The sequence below is a fragment of the Gymnoscopelus braueri genome (genome assembly GCF_963280865.1).
Source record: "Gymnoscopelus braueri genome assembly, chromosome: 1".
Lineage (NCBI taxonomy): Eukaryota > Metazoa > Chordata > Actinopteri > Myctophiformes > Myctophidae > Gymnoscopelus > Gymnoscopelus braueri.
The window spans coordinates 7111350-7137751 of NC_137603.1; the positions used below are offsets into that span (position 1 = coordinate 7111350).

Sequence of the window (26402 nt, forward strand, 5' to 3'; positions counted from 1 at the left end):
GGACAGTTTTTTCTCCTCTACACCAAATCTCTTCCTAAAAATAGCCGATCTATAAGCTCACAATGCCTAGCGTGAGGCTTGTAGATATGCTATTTTCTAGGCCGGCCCTAGAATATGAATGCTGGGGTCCAGGTGGTTAATGGTGAGGAAATCACATAATGTGTGATTGAGTGTAAGTGAAAAAGTAGAAGAAGAGGGGGGTTGGGTCTTGGGGGGCTTCATCCTGAAATGATTTGTTAAAGGCAATGTATGTAACTTTGTCTTGTGTTTACATAACAATACAATAAATACACCTTTTTACCTGTCATTTCCATGATCAGCCACTGCAGTACTATGGTGGTGTTTACCTGCAGAAACACATTGTCCTCTCTCTGTATTTTGGTGTTTTAACTGTGTTTTAACTGGTAGACACTCCAAAAACGTCCCCATCTACCAAAACAAACAGTGAAAACACCAAAATAACAGTGAGAGGACAGTGTGTCTCTGCAGGTAAACACCACCACACTACTCTAATGGCATGACGACTGCTGCTATAGAAGGAAATGATGGTATGTTTTGTTTTGTAAACACAGGGCAAAGATGCATACTATATGCCTTTAACTTTATACATGCTCATAACCCATACCCTCTATTATGGGTCAGTAGGCTAAAAGGTTATATATATAGCCCAGCGCCATTGTGCTGCCTGTGTGAGGGAGGGAGGGTTCAGCAGAGAGTCGGCATTGGTCAGTGTTGTAACTGGTCTTAATCTCTAAAGTCACACCTGCCACGCTATAAATACTGTGTCTGCATGGGTGGCCTGGGGTCATAATAGGATCCACCTGGGGGTCACCCACCATGTGGATCCTGGATAGTAAGTACCTAGATAGTAAGCCTGGCTCACAGGGAGGCCTAAGAAGACCTGCTTAATAATGTACCACTCTGCATGTTGGCACAGCGATAGTGAACTGTCTTCTGTTGTTTAGAGCAGTGGTTCTCTAACTTTTTCATGACAGGGACCCCCAAATTGATATGCATTTGATCACGGACCCCCATCTGAAAATATTTAGTGCCATACAAGATTTGTGTTAAAAGTTTTCCAAAAATATTCCAAATGTTAAAATTTTTGCAAGATTTTGTTTGAAAATAGCAGATCTACAAGCTCAAAGCGACGCGTTGTGTGCTTGTAGATCAGCTATATTCATAATAGCCTAGGATTGGCTTAAATGTTGTCACCTACCTGAAAATGTACTATATTCTGTTTACTAAAGAGCTGGAGAGACCCCTGTGACCAAACAAACGCTCTGTTGCAATGAATAACAAAACAAAATAAATTACCAAAAAATATCACTTACCCTACCTTTAACTAATTTTGCGGGGAACCCCCTGGTACTGCACCCAAGGACCCCTGGGGGTCCCCGAACCCCACTTTGAGAACCAATGTTTTAGATCACACAGAGGCAACAAGGGCCTGTTGACCATCTCAATCCGGCCTGCAAAGTTAAAATGACCCCCAATCTGAAATTCTAAAAGGCAGCATTATGTTGATTTGATGCTGGTGTACAAAGGGAACCTTACTGTCCGGTCCATTCCATTTGAATACACTCACAGAGTTATGGGGGTCCTTGAAATGAGAAAATGTGAGAAAGGATCCCTCCCAACCCTAGTCGCCTGGCCTGAGCCTCTGTGCCCTGGGACACGGAGGTGTGAGTGTGTGCCTCAGTCAGTAGTACCTCTGGGACAAAGCTGTGTTGGAAGTTATAAGGGAGGGAACGCTGCAATGAACCTATTTCCTACATCAACAATGTAGCTTCAACCCGCCAGCTATCACAGGTACATAGGCTGTGATCAGGTGGTACTCTTGGGAGGAGTTCATATCTCCAAAATCCAGTCTGTTCTCTCAGAGAACAGACTGGATTTCGGATTTGGCAGAGAGAGGCACTTTTGTGAAAACGTTTCCCAATTTTCACACTCAAATGTCCTTGGAGTTCTTTGCATGAATATAATTTACTTCAGTGCAGAAGGCAATTTAAGGAGTTGTAAGTCTTGTAAACTAAACAGCTTATTTCTTGGCAGAAGAATCTACAAGCTTAATCAGAAGTTAACAAAGGGGGGAAATAAGGAAATTTGCTAGTGGAATGCAACTTCTAACTAGGCTGGAAAAAGTCCTATATGCGGTATATTTGAGGCAGTTATGGTTCATTAGGCATTCAGGCCCGAAGGGCAAACAAACCCCTATTGTTTTTGTGCTGATTTCTCTCCTTCTGCGGTTTTACCAATTCCCACGAGATGGTAAATGGTAGATATGACATTTTCAACGGTGATTGGGAGTTGTGTGCTTAACTTGCACAACAAATAGGATCCCAGTGGACTTGATGGGGTTCTGTAATTAAAGGTCAAGTCAGGAATATATAATAACTCCTATGCTGTGAGTCCAATTTGCATGAAAATTGCTTCATCCATCCATCTGTCCTCACTCTACAAATTTGCCCCAAGAACTAGGCTACTAAAGTCCATCTGACTAGACTTTTTGAAATATATTTTTTTCACACACAGCTTGATATCTTATTTAGTTTTGAAGATATTGTCCCATTAATTTCAAAAGGGCACGGCACTGTTTAACCTAACCCAAACCCCTAACCCAAACACTGTTTAACCTAACCCAAACCCCTAACCCAAACACTGTTTGACCAGCAATCATAACAAAATCTGCAGGATATGGCTACACGATTACCTGAAACATTCAAATCAACCACTAGGGTGCGCTACAAATGCAACTGTGCATGATGGCATAACAATTCAGCAAGTACAATTTTGAGGTATTTTTTACTTTACGTATTTCCAATTTTAAGTACTTCTACTCCACTACATCTCAGAGGCAAATATTGTACTTTTACTCCACTATAATTAATTGAAAACTTTAGTTACTAGTTACTTTGTAGATTTTGATTATTATTACAAAACATACATTAGCCACTTCAGCCCTATATATATTTTGGCAATTTGAAAATAGCCGATCTACAAGCTCACAATGTGTCACTTTGCGACACATTGTGAGCTTGTAGATGTGAGCTTTCAAAAGATTATTTATACATTTTGAACTTTAAGTACAATTTGATACCAATACTTTTGTACTTTTACTACATTTTGAATTCCGGACTTTTACTTAAGTATTTCTACATTGCAGTATTGATACTTTTACTTAAGTAAAACATGCGAGTACTTTTACCACCACTGCAATTCAGAGTCAGACTATAATCTGCCTGGTGCCTAAGGTGTCTATAAGGGTGACACTTGGCCTCGAGACACTTCAGGGCTAGTCTCGCGTAGCCAGACAACTATTCCACTATCTCCGACTGTATGACCAGAAACATTTGAAAATTGTGGGATGCAACAGTCTGGCCACGCGAGACTACTTCAGGGCCCTTTTAGAAGTCAAAACCTTCTGCTCTGTGTGTGTCTCATAATGTCTTCTACTCTCTCTGTCAGGTTGACCTGTGATGACCACAACACCACCATGCTTCAGGAAGACGTCATACAGCAATGATCACAGTACTCACCATGCCTTATGAGACTGCAACTTTTGTTACTGAGCTCTCAATAATACGTTGTGGCTTTCGGAAGTTGGACTTGTTGAATGTTTATAAATGTCAGATTGCTTCCAGTGAAAGATCTCCTGGCAGCTCATCCTACACCTCAGCCCCAAAGAGTCTCACTAAATGGACTTAAGTGCTTGTGGATGACTTGGACTTCTTTGCTTGAGACAAAAAGGAACCTTGAGACAGTGGTTTAACTCCACTGGCCTTGAGGACGCACTGACCTTTAGCCAGTCAAAGTGGACTTCATGGACCTTTACCTACCTTCCTAAGACTGTGGAGTCTGGACCACCAGCATCTCTACCTTCCTAAGACTCTGGAGTCTGAATCGCCAGCATCACTATATCTTCCTAAAACTCTGGAGTCGGGACCACCAGCATCTCTACCTTCCTAAGACTCTGGAGTCGGGACCACCAGCATCTCTACCTTCCTAAGACTCTGCAGTCGGGACCACCAGCATCTCTACCTTCCTAAGACTCTGGAGTCTGGACCACCAGCATCTCTACCTTCCTAAGACTCTGCAGTCGGGACCACCAGCATCTCTACCTTCCTAAGACTCTGGAGTCTGGACCACCAGCATCTCTACCTTCCTAAGACTCAGGAGTCTGGACCACCAGCATCTCTACCTTCCTAGGAGTCTGGACCACCAGCATCTCTACCTTCCTAAGACTCTGGAGTCTGGACCACCAGCATCTCTACCTTCCTAAGACTCTGGAGTCTGGACCACCAGCATCTCTACCTTCCTAAGACTCAGGAGTCTGGACCACCAGCATCTCTACCTTCCTAAGACTCAGGAGTCTGGACCACCAGCATCTCTACCTTCCTAAGACTCAGGAGTCTGGACCACCAGCATCTCTACCTTCCTAAGACTCTGGTGTCTGGACCACCAGCATCGCTATACCTTCCTAAGACTCAGGAGTCTGGACCACCAGCATCTCTACCTTCCTAAGACTCAGGAGTCTGGACCACCAGCATCGCTATACCTTCCTAAGACTCAGGAGTCTGGACCACCAGCATCTCTACCTTCCTAAGACTCTGGTGTCTGGACCACCAGCATCGCTATACCTTCCTAAGACTCAGGACCGTCGTAGTGCAGCAGAAGGTTTTTCCAGTGTGATGTGTGTGTGAGTGCAGTGCAGCCTTGGATCCGGCGTGGAGCAGTGCTCCTGTCGGCCGCCCGGCCTTCGGGCCAGAATCGTTGCAGGCCAGCAACTACACCCTGGTCCTGCTGATCCAGCTGACCTTGCTCTCCTTCGACCTGTTTGTCAACGCCTTCAGCGAGCTGCTGAGGGAGGAGCCTGCTGCCCAGCTGGTGCTTTTCATGTAAGGATGACAAGAGAGGCTTTATCCTTTATGTATCTACTGTATCTATATATGTGGTGCGTAAACGTTAGCAGTAGGCGTGTAACGATTATGATACTAGGTTCACGATGCGATTGTTTCACGATTTTTTAACTCATTCCCTGCCATTGAGGGGTTTGACGGGTTTTGGTGTTTTCAGTGGTTTTCCACTAGATGGCGCTGTTCGCCAACCCGCAATCACCATCTGAGCCCCTCAGCAGCACAGAAGCAGCAAAACCACGTAATCGCTAAAAAACAGCACGTCCACTTCCGTATAAAAACGTACTCCTATCTACTGTACAAGCTCACAACATGTCACACTGCGACGACTTGTTGTGAGCTTGTAGATCTGCAATTCTTTTACCGAATGTTCCCCCCAGAATGGGGTTAATTGCGTCTGTCTGTCTGTCTGTCTGTCTGTCTACAGTATCTATGTATCTATTGTGTCTGTGTTATGCCAATAACTCTTCAATTCTTCTCTGTATGTCTCTTTCTGAATCGATCCTGTCTGTCTGTCTCTCTGTCAACAGTATTTATCTACAGTATTTATCTATGTATATCGAGTCTGACTGTCTAAATTCAGCCAATAACGCTTCCATTCTTCTCTCTCTCTCTGTCTCTCTTTCTGAATCTCTCTTGTCTGTCTGTCTGCCTGTCTCTCTCTCTCTCAGTATCCAGGACATCTCCGTCCTGTTCAACCTGATCATCATCCTGTTGATGCTGTTCAACACCTACGTGTTCCAGGTGGGCCTGGTGGCCGTGCTGCTGGAACGCTTCAGAGTTCCTCTGTTCCTCAACGTCCTCTACCTCACCCTGAGCATCATCCTACACACCTGGATCACAGTAAGTTGTTCCTCAACACCCTCTACCTCACCCTGAGCATCATCCTACACACCTGGATCACAGTAAGTTGTTCCTCAACGTCCTCTACCTCACCCTGAGCATCATCCTACACACCTGGATCACTGTATGTCATCATACCTACCAAAATACACAAGCAAATAATGATCCATTCACAGTGTTTTATGCTGTCAAATGGTATGAGAATGTATTCCCTTAGACAGCGGTTCCCAAACTGAGGGTCGGGACAAATTATTGTGCCTTATTTGCCTCCCCTTGCAGTCAAGGTGTGTGTGTGTGTGTGTGTGTGTGTGTGTGTGTGTGTGTGTGTGTGTGTGTGTGTGTGTGTGTGTGTGTGTGTGTGTGTGTGTGTGTGTGTGTGTGTGTGTGTGTGTGTGTGTGTGTGTGTGTGTGTGTGTGTGTGTGTGTGTGTGTGTGTGTGTGTGTGATTATGTAGTGAGAATGTATGCTTAGTCAGTTTCAAAATGCTGATGTTACTGTAATGTGTAGAGTGTACTTTGTGTTTCATTTTTTTCAGGTATGCTTAATTTGAATGTATTTTTTTGTGATTTTTGCAGAATCTACGTTGGATGAGCTATAACAAGTTTATTTGGACAGATGGTCTTCAGTCAATGTTTGCCTTCCAACGAATGGGTAAGACTTTACGTTCAAACCTGTTTCTGTCCTGAGTGCCAACCAAATACATATTGTTTATATAATAAATACCCTGAAACATAAGTTATATGTTTGAGACATTCATTATGACTGCATATTCAGGAGACAGAGAAAATCGAATCAAATGTATTCATGTAGCACATTTAAAAACAACTCACATTGTACCAAAGTGCTTTACAAGTCAAAATAAACGGCAAAACAGAACAATCAATAAAAACAACACGCAGTCAAAGTAGTCAAACAGTAGAAAACCCTTAAAAGCAGCAAAGCAAACCCTTCCTAACGTAATAGGATAGTGAAAATTCAGTCATCAGGGGGGATTTAAAGGCTTGTGAATATAGAAGAGTTTTGAGCCTAGATTTAAAAGACTCAACGGAGGGGGTAGACCTAACAGACCTAACAGCGAAGGGAATGCTGTTCCAAAGTTTAGGCACTGCGACAGCAAAGGCACAGTCACCTCTTTTTTTTTCTTTCTCTTTTTTAAAGATGTGTTTTTAGGCTTTTATGGCTTTATTGATAGGACAGTAGGCTGACAATGGGGAGAGAGATGGGGAGTGACATTCAGCAAAGGCCTTTGGGCTCGGGACTCGAACCCGCAACGCGCTGTCAGGCAACATTGAGCCTATAGGTGCCTGGACCGCTACGCTACGCCAGCCGTCCAGGCTAGGCATGGTCACCTCCAAGCTTCAGTCTCTCGTCATCGTTGATCGTCATCATTGAGCTTCTAGATTTGCTGTTTTTGGTGCGCAACACCTGTGTACAACAACAGAGGATAAGTTAAGCATGAGAGTTCACACTAGACCAGAGGTGGAAAGTACCTAAGTACATTTACTTAAGTACTGTACTTAAGTAAAATGTTGAGGTATTTGTACTTTACTTGAGTATTACCAATTTCCAATACTTTTACTTCTACTCCACTACATCTTGGATACAAATATTGTACTTTGAAAATGTGAAATGGGACATTCTGCATAATGAGTACTTTTACTTTTGGTACTTTAAGTACATTTTGATGCCAATACTTTTGTACATTTTGAGTTCCGGACTTTTACTTAGTATTTCTAAATTGCAGTATTGATACTTTTACTTAATGTACGTAAAAAAATTGAGTACTTTTTCCACCACTGCACTAGACCAATATTGTGACTTTAGAAAAGAGAGTCAAATGGTATGTCTATTATGAGAAGTATGAGATAATAACTGTTAAAGTCTCATTTTAGATTCACAGAGTTATATGTCTGAAAGGAGCAAATTGCATTAAAGAAATAGGTCCAGGCTGCTATTCAAGCGCACAAACAAAGTAAACACAATTTATATTCACTTTAAAGGGGCAATTACAGCCCTGCTCCTTCCAGCTATCTTGTGGTTTTGTTCCCTAGAGAAGTACAATAGACAATAGACTGTTTCACTGAATTGGCGGTGGGCAATAATGGCAGACAACCATATGGGTGTTGTTTATTTATTCACATTCCCCTGAGCTCATAAGTGGATCAAAGGATTTATTGTCCGTTTGTAGTAGTTCGCTGCCGTTGATACCTGGTAATTTATAGCGCCAGTCTGCATGCACTTTCTGTACTACTGAAACACTAGTACTGAAACGCACTCTGATAGCTTCTTCATCATCGAGACAATGTTGTTGTTGTTGTGAGATGATAGAATAAAACACCCAGACAGTGTTTAATGTGGAGAGAGAACTGCTGTGTGTGTGTGTGTGTGTGTGTGTGTGTGTGTGTGTGTGTGTGTGTGTGTGTGTGTGTGTGTGTGTGTGTGTGTGTGTGTGTGTGTGTGTGTGTGTGTGTGTGTGTGTGTGTGTGTGTGTGTGTGTGTGTGTGTGTGTGTGTGTGTGTGTGTGTGTGTGTGTGTGTGTGTGTGTGTGTGTGTGTGTGTGACATAGAGACGCACACAGAGAGAGAGAGAGAGACACACAGGGAGAGAGAGTTTTCTTCATGTAGAGAGAGAGACGCACACAGAGAGAGACACACAGGGAGAGAGTTTTCTTCATGTATTGTAGAGAGAGACGCACACAGAGACACACAGAGAGAGACACACAGGGAGAGAGTTTTCTTCATGTATTGTAGAGAGAGACGCACACAGAGACACACAGAGAGAGAGACACACAGGGAGAGAGTTTTCTTCATGTATTGTAGAGAGAGACGCACACAGAGACACACAGAGAGAGAGACACACAGGGAGAGAGAGTTTTCTTCATGTAGAGAGAGAGACGCACACAGAGACACAGAGAGAGAGACACACAGGGAGAGAGAGTTTTCTTCTTGTAGAGAGAGAGACGCACACAGAGACACAGAGAGAGAGACACACAGGGAGAGAGAGTTTTCTTCTTGTAGAGCATGGGTCTTCAACAGGGGTCCGGGACCCCTAGGGGGTCCTCAGAGATACTACATCTGTGTGTGATAGGGACTTGATTTTCTATTTTTTATTTTTTTTACATTAACCACTTGAACCCTCGCATCCCTATTCTGGGGGGGAAATTGCAGTTCTACAAGCAGACGCGTTGTCAGCTATTTTAGGTTGGGTGTAGAGGGGGAAAAAAGAGCAGACCAAGTACCACGCCAAAGGTCATGTTTACAAAGTATTGAGTGTTTTAAGTGGTTAAATGTCTGAAAATACACATTTAACATGAATCCAATATGTAGTGGGGGGGTCCCTAGCTGCTTCATCTCTCTCTCAGCTAAGGGGTCCTTGGCCTGAGAAACGTTGAAGACCCCTGATTTAGAGAGAATGTTTGTAACACCGAGACAGCTTTCTTTATGTAAAGCAAGCGTTCGAGACCCCCCCCCCCCAAAAAAAAAAATCACATTTGAACTGGGGACCCCCCACCCTGACAAGCAATTGGAATTGTAGGAGTTTAGGCGTTACATTTAGTTTGACTCGGTCCCACAGATAAATATTGTGAAAATAGCCGATCTACAAGCTCACAACTGCGAGGCGTTGTGAGCTTGTAGATCGGCTATTTTCACAATGTTTGCCTCTTTCTTATGTAATATTTGACAGTTTGGTAATAAGAAGGTCTTAAAAGTCATTAAATTGAAACTTTAGAAATGTGCAGATAGATACCCCGTATACACTTATACTATATGTTGGTTTGTTTACTGTTGAGTGTTGCACATTAAAGCTAATCATCTGGGGACCCCCAAAACCCCAGTTTGGGAACCGCCGATGTAGAGACTAGAATATTATTGTGAGACAAATTGTAACACCCAGACAGTGTTCTTCATGCAGAGAGAATGCTATATTGTGAGAGAAATACCGCAGTCAAACACCCCAGGCCGTGTCTTCAGGTAGTAGGTTGGTGGTGTTGTTGTGAGAGAATTAAGGATAAAATCAATATTGGATCTGCTCCTAACAAGGTTTGGTTCATTTTGAAAAGCCACCAGCCCAGTGCCCAGTGCCCCTTAACTCCAGCTTTATATTATTTACTTTGACACATGACCTGAAATCACAGCCAGCAAAAGTTTTCCTTCTGCCTTGAGCTAAAATGTTCCTTTAGTTGTTGTTTGTGTTTACTTTACTGAGGAGGTGCTTGTTTGGTGTGTTCCATTTTGTTTCTTGGTGTTTTCAAACTTGCTCTAAAGTCAAACTATGTGCTTCTTTTAACAGTGTCTGTGTTGTACTACTACTTCTACAAGCGTACGGCCGAGTGTCTGGGCGACCCGCGTCTCTACGAAGACACGCCGTGGCTGCGAGAAGTCTTCGCCAGCAGAAGACGGGGAACTACTGGCTGAGATATTATCTGTAGTGCGACAGTGTCTTTCGCCAAAACAAGAACACATCTACAAGCCAACAACACCGTTGCACAATGGAGTATTTAAATTAAGCTTTACGCTGAGACGCTATTGAGTGACCTCCATGATTCCACGGTCTTGCACAGTAAGGACGGGCGACCGTGCCTTTGCTGTGTTGGCACCCAAGTTGTGGAACAAACTCCCTTTGAGGATCAAAGCTGCCCACACTTTTAATACCATGCTAAAGACACCTTTTCACTGTAGAGCAGTGGTTCTCAACCAGTGGTCCGGGGACCACCAGTGGTCCTTGAGGGGGTTCCAGGTGGTCCCCAGCTAAATGATGGACAGTTGGTCACCAAATGGACCCTTATAGATCTTTAACTCTTGAGTGTAAAATGAAACCAAATGGACCCTTATAGATCTTTAACTCTTGAGTGTAAAATGAAACCAAATGGACCCTTACGGGTCAAGAGTTAAATTATTGTTAAACATCTGCACGACAAGAAGTCTACACAATTAGAGAATTTAGAAGAATTGTTATTTTGATCAACGTTTGCCTGTTATCTCTATGGTACCAACATCAATACAGCATGATGGAATTGTGGAGAAAATCTTATCCAACTATAAAAAAATTATTTGGTTTGGGACTGAGAGTCTAAATCTCATCAAACGGTGGTTCCGTGGCTCAAATGCCGAATAAATAATGGACCTTGATATGAAAAGGGTTGAAAACCACTGCTGTAGAGGACTCCTAGGTTCACGTGTTGTTTTTGTGGGTTGTGCGTGTGTGTGTGTGTGTGTGTGTGTGTGTGTGTATGTATGGGTGTGTGTGTGTTCTACTCCCTCCTGTTGTGACTGACTGACAGTGTGTCTGAGTTTTTGTTGTCCTAGTCTAGTCTTCTTTGTTTTTCTCTTGTTTCTTTCTTGTCTCTTTCTGCGGACTGCGGCCAGCGTAATAACTGAACCTATGAGTGCTCTCAAAGCTCTACAGCACAGAGACCAGAGCATTGGTGAAGAACTGCTCAACTGGTTATTGAGGAGGACTCTGCCAACATCTGGTGAGAGACGATGCAAGAACCTCCTTGGCCGTGGTTTGCCACGAGGCCAGGTGTTCACTTGAAGTAGTTTGTGACGTTAAGGGTGGCTAACCACTGAAAGACCTGTTTTGTTGTACGATGTAATCGCACGGAGGGAAATAGCTGATCTGCAAGCTCACATCGCCTTGCATCGCGATGCAATTGTGAGCTTGCAAATCCCCATAATAAAATGTTTAATTATAATGAAATGATAAACCCCAGATGGTGGGTGAAACTTCGACTTGTCTTGGTTTGCTTTTGTATTGTAAATAATGTGCATTCAAAACATTGAAATTGATTTATTGTTTATATGGTATGGTTTATGGTATGGTAGCACCCTGTTGTTATGTGTCTGTGCTAGGCAGTATAATTATCGTCTCTGTCCGGTGGAAACCTCATATGTCCAAAACTGTTTCTTTTCAGGATTCAAATGACAAAATAGAATAAGTAGCAAAACTACAACCTCGAAACGCGGCGCGAATCTGTTACTTTTAGTAGGGCGTTAATTTACAAAAAAACACAAAAAGTTAGAATACGGAGATAAGACGGTTTCTGCTCGACAGCGAGGATATTTAACTGCTCTGTGGCTCACATTGCTTGGCAGCACAGAGAATCTTAAGCATTGTTAAGATGCGTGTCATCTGTGATGTGGTTCATAGCTGAGCTCTCTGTAACATTCCAGTAAGGCCCAGAATCTGACTGAAAACTACTTCAGTTGTTGTTTTGTTTTTAATGAATTTTCATGAAGCATTCTGTCTGTGTTCATAACACAAACTTTTTCTGGGTGTCAGAAAACATGCAAAAGTTGAGATAAGCAACAGCCGCTACAACGGTTATTCTATTTGACATTGAAGTTGACTGAGCTTATGGGATGCAGTTATTTGATTAATCATTTGAGATATGAGCCAAGTCATGTCTAACCTACAGTATGGCTTGCTGTATTCAAATCACACCGAAGAAACCTAGATCAAAAGGATGTCTCTGTATAATCTCTGCATGTTCTCTTTTACACTGCTGTTTTAAAGATATAGCACTTTTAGTCATGAAAATGAAGGTTTAGAGATTGGATCCAGTTTAATAGACATTCACACATGTAGTACTAGTGACTGAGGTTGGCTACAAGCTGCATTGGGTCTAGATCAGTCCTGTCTGTATTATTATGGTCTGTATTGCCATGGTGAAAACATCTATCACAGTCTTTCAATCCATGGATGTTTGATGCGGATTCTCATGGCGTAAAACACTGCTATTGAAATGCAAAGTAAATGCTATTTTGTAATGGAGCGGGGTGCCTGGCTTTTATCTGAGGTATACCATTAATAATGTATTAAAACCTGAATCTCAATTCTGTTTTTTGTTTTTATGTTGTTGGTAGTAGATGTGTCTGATATGGGTTGGGGTTGGGGGTTGTCTGATGGACTGCCATATGAGAACAGTGTTATTTGAATGTTTTTATGTTTACATTTGTTGTTGTTTTTTTTGTACAATAAAATAATGCATGATGATGTGTTATTATAAAGTGATGGTTGTGTGTTATTTCACATTGTTTACACATCAGTTGACACTTGTTGTAAATCCTGTCACTGTCAGAGACCACTTACTAGGACACGGACACCAAATGACACAGTCCTTACTTGCTTAATATTCTCTCATTTTGGTCAAATTTCCCACATGCAGTACAGTTTTAAACCAGAGACAGAACTTAATTTTAATCTCTACTGGATGTCTATTCCACTCTACTGTACCATGTCTCTGCCATGTACTGAAAGATATTTTGCCCAGAACATTAAGATTACTCACATCTGCACTGCTGAACTTTTTTTTTAGCCAAGGTGGTGGGGGTATTTGCTTGTGTAATGTTACTCGTACATCAGTAGGTGTCGCTATTTTCAAATGAAAATGTCCGGACATTTTCATTTTCAAATTGTCAGACCACACAACAACAAGCATCCAAAGTTCCAAACAATAATATGGTACATGTTTGATGAATCCACAGTCAGTTTATTTAATTGGAAGCAATTCATAGTTACATAGGTCATTCATAGTGTTTGGTTCAGTGCCGTATAGAGAAATAATATGTCATGTAATGTCATGTTATCACAAATAAAAAAGTTTAATGTTTGAGGTGGCATTAGAAGCATTTGGAATTGTGAATATTTAATTAAATTTCACTTTACTTTAGCATGCAAATTCATTAACACTTAATTAATGGTGAATTCATTATGAACTCGGACATGAATTCACGATGAATATGTTTCGAAAGCTGCCTGCCTGCTCACCAGTACCCGCTCCAGAGACCACATCACACCAGTCCTCCACCACCTCCACTGGAGCTAGCTATCCCCCCCCCTCCCCTCCCCCCCCCCTCCCCTCCCCCCCCCCCCACACACACACACACACCACCTGATGCCGGCCTCCTGGTCCTGGAGATCCCCATGACCAGGCTCCTGGAGGTCCCCAAGACCAGGCTCCTGGAGCTGGAGGTCCCCAAGACCAGGCTCTGAACCTGGGGCAACAGAGTTAGTGTGAAAGTGTCCTTGAGCAAGACGCTGAACCCCTAATTGCTCCCGATGAGCACGTTGGTGCCCTGCATGGTTTCCTCCGCCATCGGTGTATGAATGGGTGAATGTAATGCACAATCTATGTAAAGCGCTTTGGATAAAAGCGCTATACAAATGCCCCATTTACCATTTAGTGTTTTATTGCTTTGAATTCATATCGTATTTGCTGATCTGAGTGTTTTCCTATAAAGTTGTTCTCTTTTTTCTCCTCTCCCCAGGCCCCCACACACACATCATGTAAAGCACCTTTTGAGTACTTAGAAAAGTGCTATATATAAATTCCAGGTATTATTATTCTTATTTAATGAATTCATCATGAACTCATCGATCATTCATTCCTGGTCCTCACTATTAACCGAGTGTAATATCATCTTTCAGGACAGTTCTATGCCCATTGCCCAGGATGAGTGCTCATAGGAGGGTATGTAGTTCCTGTACCCTCTGGGCAGTGGGCATATAGTGTAACTGTGGAATGACATCCATCCACTTGGTCAAGTTCACCATTGGTGAGGACCAGGAATTAATGATGCGTTCATGATAAATTCATGTTTAATTAATGTATGAGTTCAGCATTAATTCATCATTAATTAAGGGTTAATTACGTGTGTGAATCTACATGTTCAAGTAGCCTACAGTGTGGACATTTAATTTAATTCAAATTATCCTAATTTAATTGAATGTGTTTACCTTTTTAATATATAATACATTATGTAAAGTAAAAAAAATGCTCTACGTACGGTGTTACAACAGTTGTGTCTGTTTCCGGCACACCACAGTGTCTGTTTCCGGCACCATCTTTATCACGGCCACCAATGGTGTTACAACAGTTGTGTGCAAAAAAAAAAAAAACCTAACAGGATAATAATAAAGCAGCTAAAACACTGCGCCGCTGGTGTTGCTTCTTTTTTTTTACCCAAACTAAAAACATGTCGTACAACTACGTGGTCACCGCCCAGAAGCCCACGGCCGTCAATGCGTGCGTCACGGGTAAATATGAGAGGTTTAATCAGCCTTTTATTGTGTTGTTACGCACATTGCTACACAGAGAGCTAAGCTAAGCTGCATGCTAATGCTAGCATCCAGCTATGATGCTACATCCCGCTCTGCAGACACACAGCACCCTGCAGGCCGCTAGCTGCATGCTAATGCTTTATCATTACAATATGTATGGTCAATATGTATGGTCAATTCATTGGTCACTGTGTTCGTACATACAGGACAGCTACATCAGTGGTGGAAAAAGTACTCAAATTCTTTACTCAAGTAAAAGTACCAATCCTGCAATATAGAAATACTCCGTTACAAGTAAAAGTCCAGATTTCAAAATCTACTTGAGTAAAAGTACAAAAGTATTGGCATCAAAATGTACTTAAAGTATCAAAAGTAAAAGTACTAAATATTTGAAAATAGCAGATCTATTGAGCTTGTAGATCGGCTATTTTCAAATAGCCTAGGTATAAAATAGGGCTGAAGTGGTTAATGTATGTTTCATAATATCATAATTTATAACTACAAAGTAACTAGTAACTAAAGCTTTCAAATAATTGTAGTGGAGTAAAAGTACAATATTTGCCTCTGAGATGTAGTAGAAGTAAAAGTATTGGAAATTGGAAATACTCAAGTAAAGTACAAATACCTACATTTTTTACTTAAGTACAGTACTTAAGTAAATGTACTTAGTTACTTTCCACCACTGAGCTACATACATGGAGCTATGAGTTGTTGAAGTTCTTTGCGCTCCATGCGTGGTGCCAGGGTGTCGCTTCTTCTCTTCTTTGCCCCCAAAACAAGATCTTTCAGATCTGCTGCAAGCTTGTATTTACATGATGTTCTTTTTGGGGTGGTGACACATGTCATACTTGTCATAGCCTTGGATCAAGAAGAGACTGAATTTTATCGAGTGAAAATCAGACTCTCATCAAATACATCTAAGATAGTCTTGATCCAAGGCTGTAAGTGTCATAGCTGTTAAGCTTGTAGATCTGTTCTTTTTGGGGCAAGCCACACAAATACTGTAATTGTCCTGTAATTGTCCCAAGTGTCATCTTACAGGCAACAGGGCAAGGCAATCAAAACCATTACTTTGTAGATTGATTGATTGAATACTTTATTAACAGTTTGCAAATGGTACAGTTATACAATAATGTTAAAAGGATAACACAAAAAGCCCTTAAGGCACCACAACGTTAAGATACCCATGCACCTGTCAAAGCACTTCAAAAACGTAAACGAAGTCCACAATCACAACACCAGATCTACCTCGAAGTAGCTCCACTGATCATGTCCAACCCAGATTTGGCACAAACAAGGGGTTGAATTTGTTCTCCTGCTATGCCACAACAATGTGGAATGCCCTTCCAAAAGTATTGAAGGAGTGTAAAACCCTACTCTCCTTCAAAACTGTCCAAAAAAATACCTACAGAAGGCTGCAATTCGAAACTGGCCCCTTTAAAAGTCATAACCTAGCCCCCCCAGTGTTTTTATTTTATTTTAAACGGTTTATATGATGTTCTGCATAGCAGTGTATATCTACAGTATGTCTGTCATTTAATGTCACTATGAATTGAGTACAAAGGACCCCAATGGAAACAAGCCAATGGCTAACTTCTTCTTCCCCCCCCCTATTAGCTGACCTTGTATTGAACTGTACTTTCATGTGCTTTTTTTCAGCAAACCTCTAATAAAGTATTCATTCAATCAATCAATCAAAAAGGGCTTGTTTCCATTGTGGTCCTGTATATTCAATTCATTAAGATCTGTTCTATTTTGTGTAATGAATGTCATCATAATTGCATATTTAGAAATGGATGAATAGAGGTGGTGATATTTGAACCTTAGACTAGTCGCCCATATTATTAGAAATAGATTCATAATGGTAACATGATTGAAACCAAGTGTATAGCAGTCACCCGTAGACAAATGTCATAATAACTGTATACATGCATTTAGATATATAAATAGGTTACCCATACCATTTGTGGTATTGTAATAATTTCAAGTGAGATACAGTGAAATTAAAATACTCCTCTAAGTTGGCTTTTAAAGTCTATTGTGGACATTCTCAAGGATAAGTGCTGCTGTCTCTCAGACTGTTGGCCCTGTTTATTTGTTGTCTGTTTGGCTCTGCAGTAATGCATTCAGTTTTTAAGTTGTGTGCATTTTATAAACAGTTTTTTATGGTAGTGTTGTTTTACATTGTGTTGTTTGTATTGTTTCAACGAATGTGTTCGTTAATTGCTTTCTCTGGTTAAATAAAGGTTAAATAAAAATAAATACATACAAAAACTGGGTTTGCTCTGGAACCCCATCCCCACTTTGAAAACCATTCGGCTTAGTAGTAGCATAATATTATTTATAAAATAGTTTTATTAATAATCATAGAACTGCAGCCTTGTCCCACAGCTTGACTACGACACTGCAATTAACTATGTTAATATTACTATTAGTATTACGTTTTAAATTGAAGCTCCCTAGATGCCATAAGCAAAACATTAAGACAATGATTTATTCCAAAAAATATGTGTAAAAACAGGCCTTTGCCACAGCTCCTTTTTAATCAATGTTATAATTAAGTTTCTCTGCTGCCTAAAGGTTTTTGAATGTTATTATCTTCCTCGCTACAGTGATATAAACCCTCTAATCCACAGGCCACTTCACCTCTGCGGAGGACTTGAATCTGCTCATAGCCAAGAACACCAGACTGGAGATCTATGTGGTCACAGCAGAGGGCCTGAGGCCCGTCAAGGAGGTGGGCATGTATGGCAAGATCGCCGTCATGGAACTCTTCAGACCCAAGGCAAGTCGTTTAGTTTGTATCTGTGCGTGAGAGAGTAGGGGTGGGGAAAACATTTATTGAAGATCTTAGGGCATTGGTGTCATATCAAGACATGTTGTGAGCTTGTAGATTGGCAGGAACGTAGAATGGGGCTTAAAGTGGCACTATGTAACTTTTTATTAAAGGTATTTGGTTAAAACAAGTGTTAAATAGCTCTGTATTCTGATAGTACTCATTGCTATAGAGTGTTTGTTCAGTAACATGAGTCTCCCCGTCTCTCCAGCTCTTTATTAAACAGAAAATGCATTTTCGGAATACCAATTTTATCCAATCAGGAGGATAGAGAACTCAGTCAGGATACAGATTAAACAAGTGAAATTGGAAGTGATGACACAAAGAAAGGAGCAGGCAAAATTGGAACTGGAACACAATTAAGCTGATATATGGGTACTCTCTGATTGGCTGACATTTTGCCACCTACCTGAAAATGTATTTTCTGTTTATCAAAGAGCTGGAGAGACAGGGAGACTCATGTTTTTGAATAAACACTCTATAACAATGATTACTATCACAATATAGTGCTTTAACCTTTTGGTGGTTGTATTTAGTCTCCCTGCTCTTCTATTGAGACATTTAGATTGTGTCAAAGGTCAAGTCTCACCTAGACACAGGATCTGACACGACTTGACCTGATGGTCAGGATTCAATTTATCCCCCGAGCAATAGTCTCTTATTAGATCAATGGTAAAAATGTTAGCACTTGCGCAGGAAAATGGGTTCAAATCCGGGGTAGAAGAAGAAAGTTACATAGTGCTGCTTTAAGTGATTAAAACCAGGCTAAGACAACACATATCTGTATGCAATATCCAAATCCCAGATGACATCTAGTCTCATATAACAATATATATATGGCTCAGCTCTATAAGATTGTGATTATTTTTGTCACAGACTATATTGATTGCCAATTATTGCGATTCTATTGACACACTGACATTCTAGCTAAATCTAGTACCTCAACTTCAGTTTGTAGCTCAGCAGACGTGCACCGAATGTTAAATTTGTTGTTCAAATATTGAAATGATCTAAAGAAAAAAAGACACTTCAGTTTGTCATCATCCCTGTGCTTCTGCAAAACAGTGCTGATTTCATCGACTACCTTTTTTCACTGACGAAAACTAAATAAAAACTAAGCTAAGACTAAATATACTGACAATTTCGTCAACAAATAAAAACTAGACTAAAATGTTAAGTAGGGACTAGTGGAGTAGAGATCCAGTGGAACTAAAAGACAAGTTATTTTATGTTTGGTTGCGCTCGGGTGTTTCACTCTGAAAATAGCCGATCTACAAGCTCACAACGCGTCACGCTGCGACGCGTTGTGAGCTTGTAGATCGGCTATTTTCAGCATGCAACCAAGTGTAAAATCAGCCATAGACGACGCCATCAAGGCACCGCCAAAATTACATTTTAGTCGACTAAATCAACTGTAGATTTAGTCGACGATAATCTTATGATATTTAGTCGACTAAAACTAGACAAAAACTAAAACATTTCAGATGACTAAAATATGACTAAAACTAAATGGAATTTTCTTCAAAAGACTATTTGCTGTCAAAATCAACAGTGCTTGCAAACCATTTATGTCAACGTCTTTTTGCCTCCCATGTTGCAGGGTGAGAGCAAGGATCTGCTGTTCATCCTAACATCAAAGTACAACGCCTGCATCTTGGAGTACAAACAGACCGGAGAGAGCATCGACATCATCACACGCGCACACGGCAACGTGCAGGTGGGTGCAAAGTAACACTGTCATTCACTTTGTTTTGTTGTGGTTTTAACAGGAAAATGTCAAAGAGAATTCCAGTCGTGGTATAAATGTGGAAGGTAGAGGTGACACAACTTTGAAAGTCCTCATGAATCCTAGTTATTAAACATGAGTTCTATTCCTTTTGTACTTTGTAACTATGGTTGTGTATCGTTTGAAATCTTTTGATATCCATACATTTGTCCATACCTTACTTTACTACAATATCCGATTTTTATCATGTTTTCCCACCCTTTTCATTTAACCAAAACAAATCTGAAATGCTACATTGTATTCATGTTGTCTTAACCTAAACAGCTCTTTAAGAACTTTGTATTATATGAATATGGTCTCTGTCAGGTGGAAACCTCATGTCCAAAACTGTTACCTTTCATGGTTCAAATTCAAACCTATCAAAAGTAGCAGATCTACAAGCTCAAAGCTTGTAGATCTGCAATTGTTGATACTTTTGTGTGACGCTGGCTATAGTATGATCATGTAGGGAATTAATTTACGAAAAAAACACAGACATTTAGAATATGGAGAAAAGAGGTTTCTGCCCGACAGCAACGATATAGATTATCTCCCGGACATTCATTGTTGCTCAATCAACACACAATACCTTGAAATGCGTTTTTTTATATGCTTCATTTCACATAGGTCAGTGTAGAGAGATGTGAAACTAAGGGCAGAGAGAGAGGAGAGAGCTGCAAGATATGGCGGCGGTCGGATTTGAACCCGGATCCTCATGGTCTAATAACTGGCTGAGTCACCAGGCACACTGAAACGTTTTTAGGGAGTTTATCTATTTATTTATTTTTAAAGATTTTTTGGGGGGCTTTTATGCCTTTTATTCATAGGACAGTAGACTGACAGGAAATGAGGAGAGAGGTGGGGAGTGACTCGCAGCAAAGGTCGTCGGGATCGGGATTCAAACTCGCGACACGCTGTCAGGCTGCATTGCAGCCTAGGTGCCCAGACCGCCAGACCAGTGGCCCGGGCCGGAGTTTATCTATTTTGTTTCCTTTCTCCTGTTAAACGCAAGGAAAGAGAAGATACACAGTATACAGAACAGTGATTGCGTTAGGCCGGTAATTGCCAGTTTTGGGCGGATTCCTTAAAGGTTTAATGACATTCACTTTTACACCACATTCAAAGTCTTTGTCCTGGTCCTTCAAAAGTGTACAAAAAGTTTTAAGTGAAAATTCCATTCCAGTGATCAATGGCAGGTGTTTTTCTCTCACATTTCTAAAGCCTTTTCAACTGCAATGAAAAAAGAAATCTTTGCCTGCGGGTGTCGCTGGTGAGGGATTTTGCCTGTCAATCATCGCCTCTGCTCCGCCCCCCCCAAAGGAAAGGATAGGGGAGGGGAGGGGCGAGGAGGAGAGTGGGCGGGATTAATCGACAGTGACCTCACTGTCGAAGGGCCAAGCTCAGATTACTTTTCAGCCTAATTATTCAGAAAACCCCAGACCACAGAAAATCCACTGAATGTTCTAAGTTCAGGTTTTTTGGGTGTAATTGAGGTCATAAAACCCCAAATAAAACATTGAAAATAAAAAAAGTGAAAATGAATGTCATGATACCTTTAATGACAAAAGCCAGAAGAATTGCCGGTCAGTTTGTGGATCTGTTGAGCTTGTAGAAGAACATACTTGCGACCCTACTGGACTTCCTGCTCCTTTTATGCTACCGTCATTTCTAGTAATTTCTTTTTAAATGACAAAAGATATTCCTGTCACACTTTTCAGGATTTTATTTTTGAATAGCCAACGCACAAATCAAAAATGAAGACGGATGCTCTCCCGGTTTGGCCACAGTCATTGAATTACTGCATTTATTTTCTCAAGCAAACATGGGATTCTTGCCAAAGGCTGTCTTTTTAGTCCAATACTTGATAAACTAGATCAATTTAAAAAGCACTGAGGGAAGACCGTCTGCCCACCAGTATCTTATATTCCTTTTTTTTTTTTTAAGATTGTTGTAGGTAATTATTGCTTCATGAAGGCTATGGAGTGTAGAGAGACACCAGGAAGTTGAGGGTTACAACCCGCAACACATGGCTCCGGCTGGAATCCAACTACAGATGTTGCAACCATATGGTTGGCTTGGCATATCAGTGTTTCCCCTAGCCAGAAGCTGAAGGTGTGGGGGAGGATGCGTGGGTTCTCAAAATGCATATTTGTGCTCAAACACGAAGACTTATATAGTACATGTGCACAGTAATGAGCAGGAAAATATTTGTATAGTTTATATATGAATTGTCTCCAGATTTAGGAAAATATACAAAGTAGTATAGACAAACTGTCATACATAACAAAAAAGACAGTGGTGGAGGAAGTACTCACACTTCTTACTTAACACATTACCTGCCAATCACGGATATGTCCATGATTAAAAAAATAAATAAAAAAAAATCATACTGTGGTGGCCAGATTTAAGGGGTGGCGGCCCGCCACTAGCCTGGTAAACCCTCCCTCCGGAAATCTCATTTCCATTTGATTCCAGGAGTGAGTCTGGCCTGATCGCCCATTCTGCAATATTGGCTGTGGGCTGGAGTTGGGCGGGAGTAATATCGTTGACTGACAACCCCTTCAGCCAATGATCGTTTTTCCCCTTCAGCCAATCAGCAGTTCACCAGTCTAATGTGACGCAACGGGACTTTTGAGACGGCCATGCCCAAAATGGGTTGCCTTATTCGGATACATGGGTGTCACTGCCCGCCCCTACCGGTTCTCTACATTTTTATTTTTAAATAGGCTCTGTCATGATTAATTGACCACATATATGAAGTTAAACAACTAAATTCTATCCAAACGATATCTTATAAGTAAATTCCGTGCCTCAAAATAGAAGTTTGAGAGCTTTTTGAAGTAAAAAAATAGCGGAGAAAATAGTGGACAGAAAAGATGGCTGCCGTTCGTGTTTTGTCAGCTGCATTCAGGCTGCACTCGGTGCCATTCGGGCTCACTCGAACTCGCCACCTGATTGGCCAACTGTCGCTGTCAATCACAGAACGATGTGCGACGACGCTGATAGGCTCGGTTAGTTGGTAATTCCACTAGAAACCCCCACAATGGGCAATCAGGCCAGACTCACTCCTGGAATCAAATGGAAATGAGATTTCCGGAGGGAGGGTTTACCAGGCTAGCCCGCCACTGCTTAATGCATATAGGGGAAACGCTGCATATGCGTTCACCATTCACATTCACCCACCTATTCTGTTTTCATCCTTTTAGTTTTTAACCCATTCAAACCGGGAACGCATCTCTGTCATTTTTAGATTTCTTTGGGCTATTTTTTTTTTTTTAAATCATGGAAAATCGTGGGTCTTTGAATATATATTAAAAAAAATGTTTTAAGCGAACATTTGTAACTCAAATCTTTGCTTCTGGGGATTCCACAAATGTCTTCTGAATCCTAACAGTTTTTTGAAAAAACGTATGTTGCTATAATATCAGTGGTTCTCAAAAATGGTATTTTATGTATTTGGCCGTGGACCCCCATCTCAAAATATTTTGTTCCGGGGACCCCCAGAAGTTGTATAAACAGAGTTAAAAATGTTAGCTTAAAAATATATATAAACGTCTCAAAAAAAGTTTGGAAATTTAACTTCAGTCAATTATATCTCCCCTTTAATAATACCATTGGTATTGTGTTTTATATAATTTTTATCGTTGATTAGTCACCTTTGCAACGAGGTACAGCTTGTAAGGATCGGGCATTCGTGGAAGGAGCAACACAGCTAAACGTGTGGGTAGCGCCTCCAAAAAAATTGCCAAAATCACCCAATATGCTTCTGTTGGTAATCGCTCTTGTTTTGAGCAACCTGCCAGCACACACCTGCTGAGAGGTGTGTGCCAGTAGTCACAGGTGAGTGAGAGTATTATTAAAGTGGAGATATAATTGACCAAAGTTAAATTTCCGAACTTTTTTTGAGCAGTTTATTTTGAGATGGGGGTCCGCGGCCAAATACATTTTGGGGGGTCCTTGACATGAAAAAGTTTGAGAGCCACTGACATAGCAACATACGTTTTTTTTCAAATAAACTGTCAAGATTTAGAAGACATTTCGTAGAATCGGAGCCTCAGGCCTTAATTGGCTAAAGGGTTAATATCACAAAACAGGCTTTCTTATTATCATACTAAACGCATCGAATCCACCAGACGACGCGTTTCCACACACTTGGAGATGATGTGCCTACAACTCTTTGCACCAGCAGCCTTTCACACTGCATACTGTGTTTCTGGCTGTTGTTTTGCAGAAAGCAGAAAGACAGTGACATGTTGTCAAGACTCATTATCACCTTTGTTTAGTTATACAACTGATTGCCTTTTCTGTTATATCTCAAAGCCTGTATCAACAAAGTATGTCACGGACGAGGGAAATTTGTACTCTGTGATTAATTTAATTAGGGGAAGACATGAAAGAAATTGGCTCGTGTGACCACAGCTGACAAGGTATACATCAGTCAGAGTGGGTTTTTGGATGACAGTTGCGCTGATGATGATGCCAATTAGTCACATACGGTCCTGATTCTAATTTAAAACTAGATTTCATGGCATCTAGCCTGTGACAGTTCTCGATGGCCCACTCAAATATCTATTTACTGGTATGGTTTATTACTTGATATCCATGGAGAGTTGTCTGCTGCTGCTGTAGTAGATATAGCTTAAATCGCTAAAGTGATATAAGTGTAATGAAAAAACAAGACAGAAGAAGGCTTAATTAACTGAACAAATATAATTGGTTGCTACGATCCTTTCATTTGAGTCCAGCTTCATGTTTTTATGCAGCTGTTGTTCAAACATCATGTCTTATATAGTTCACTAATTCTTAATCTGTCAAGAGAGACTGGATTAGTGAAGCTCTGGTGTTTTACAAAGCCTTGCGTGGCGCACTCAACTGTCCTGTCCTTGGCATCCTTCTGCATTAACCCACCCAGAAGTTGAATCAACATTTTAGGATTTTACAGTCTGAAGACCCAAAAGTGGTCTTAAGCTAAAAAGTGAAAATAGCAGATCTACAAGCCCACAAGCTTGTAGATCTGCTATTTTCACTAGTTCTTAAACTTTTAAATTAGTTATTCATGGAAATTATTTGATTTCAGTTATGAAATGCTTTTGTTGTTTTTAACTGATAAAGTTGAGATTGTTTTGTTTAAACTTTTAAAAATCTTTTGAAATAATATATATATATTTTTAAATGTAAGAAACAAGAAAAAAAAATTGACATTTAGTCGCAAACCCGTACAAATTGGTCTGCGACCCACTGGTGTAAGGAATACAAAAAAATGGGGGGTTGTCCATGACATTAAGAAGGTTTAGAAACACTGATCTAGACTTAAACGGTCTCTTATCTCTTGTCAACGTTGTCAGGATCGCATCGGCCGCCCGTCGGAGACGGGCATCATTGGCATCGTGGACCCAGAGTGCCGCATGATCGGCCTGCGGCTGTACGACGGCCTGTTCAAGGTCATCCCGCTGGACAGAGAGAACCGCGAGCTCAAGGCCTTCAACATCCGCCTGGAGGAGCTGCAGGTCATCGACGTGCACTTCCTGTACGGCTGCCAGGCGCCGACCGTCTGCTTCATCTACCAGGTTAGTAGGCTGAAAGAGGCAGCCTAGGACATTATACCCACAGGCTGGTTGTTAAGAGGGTTTCAACACCTTTGGATGCCCAAAAAAGGAGGCAAAAAGGTAGGTACTGTGCTGTCTCTGCCATAATTGGTAGCCACATATACACGCCCCCCCCCCCTCATCTAGACTGAGTGGCAAAACATTAACTCATTCCCTGCCTAGAACGACTAAAACGACTTTTGTCCTTTAAGCCCCCTCTGCCAAGAACGACTAAAACGACTTTTAATTTAAAAAAAAAAAGACCAAGGAGATATGATTTGTTGAAGATCTAGACTCCCATCCACTTCCTTGTTAACTTAAACATTTTGTATCTCGGCTCCTGAGTACTTTTTTTTTTTAATTAAAAATCTCTGGCAGTGGGCAAACGCAAAAAAAAAAAGTTCTGGCAGTGAATGAGTTAAGCCGCATGGAGCATTGGAGTTTGGAAGCGCTCGTTGGAAATCACCCAACGGTCCTGCGTACCACCTGTTTCTAAATTGTACATAATACAGGAGGCAGCAGGACGTTGTGTTATTGAAAACGAGCGCTTCCAAACTCTGACACTTAGGAAAACAATCACTTGCACGGAATTCATTGACAAAGTAGCTCATAACATGTCTACGGTGGATTTTTACGAAACACACAGATAGAAAGAGGATGATTCAAGCTTTCCGTACAGCTGCCATGTTGGTGAGTTTAACGTCGTTTAATACAATCAGATACATGTAGGACTTTTCTGTTTGGATGTATGGGCTGTCAAGGACAGAAAGTAGTTTTTTGCCACTCAGTAGGTGTTCCTGCATAACTTCCGAGTACGATGATGTCACGCCCATAACCTCTATACCCATAGAGTACTGAGTGATATGCTTATTGTATCATGAAGACATGGGCCATGATTTTGTGAATGTAACCTTAACTGTACCTTTTTAATATTTGTGTCCTTGTATGCTCTCCTTTTACGTGGACATGAATACATTTTTAAAGTGTGTGTGTGTGTGTGTGCAGGGGAAATGGAAACGGTTTCTGTTGAATGTCCACAGTTGGGCAATTAACCTAGGAAATACAAGTTCTGGCTGTTTACATGCATTTAAAAACCACCTGTCGTTTTCACATCTCATACAGTATTTTTAATCAAGGGAACTGTACTGTGGTGGAATCTTCATCTGCTTTATCCAGAGCTGGGTTGCAGAGGTAGCAGTTCCAGCAGAGAATATCCCCAGGCTTCCTCTTTCCCTGGCCTGGCCACGTTGCCCAGCTCTGACTTTGGCATTCATTCCGAAGCGTTCCAAGGCCAACGTGGGAGATATAATCCCCCCCCATCTGGTCCTTGGTCTGCCCCGTGGCCTCCTCCCAGCTTGTTGTGCCTTGGAAAATCCTCCCCTAGGGAGGTATAC

At 41.2% G+C, this 26402-nt stretch overlaps 2 protein-coding genes across 3 annotated transcripts in view; both read left to right on the plus strand.

Moving 5' to 3' along the window:
• Positions 1-4698: 4698 nt before the first annotated feature.
• Positions 4699-10174, plus strand: LOC308082342 (transmembrane protein 138-like; the record flags this gene model as incomplete). Its single annotated transcript, XM_080424062.1, has 4 exons — positions 4699-4898; positions 5588-5759; positions 6335-6410; positions 10050-10174. Coding segments are annotated over 4 exons (573 nt in total), but the record flags the coding sequence as incomplete, so codon positions are not given.
• A 4438-nt stretch (positions 10175-14612) lies between these two features.
• Positions 14613-26402, plus strand: part of ddb1 (damage-specific DNA binding protein 1) — a 119266-nt gene continuing 107476 nt past the window's right edge. For both annotated transcript variants that reach the window (XR_013933526.1, XM_080434512.1), the window contains exons 1-4: positions 14613-14798; positions 17459-17607; positions 19259-19375; positions 24769-24990. Coding sequence is in view for 1 of the 2 variants with exons in the window: in XM_080434512.1 (XP_080290638.1) it covers positions 14738-14798; positions 17459-17607; positions 19259-19375; positions 24769-24990 (549 nt within the window). In the remaining variant the exon portion in view is untranslated. The remainder of the gene's footprint in view (positions 14799-17458; positions 17608-19258; positions 19376-24768; positions 24991-26402) is intronic.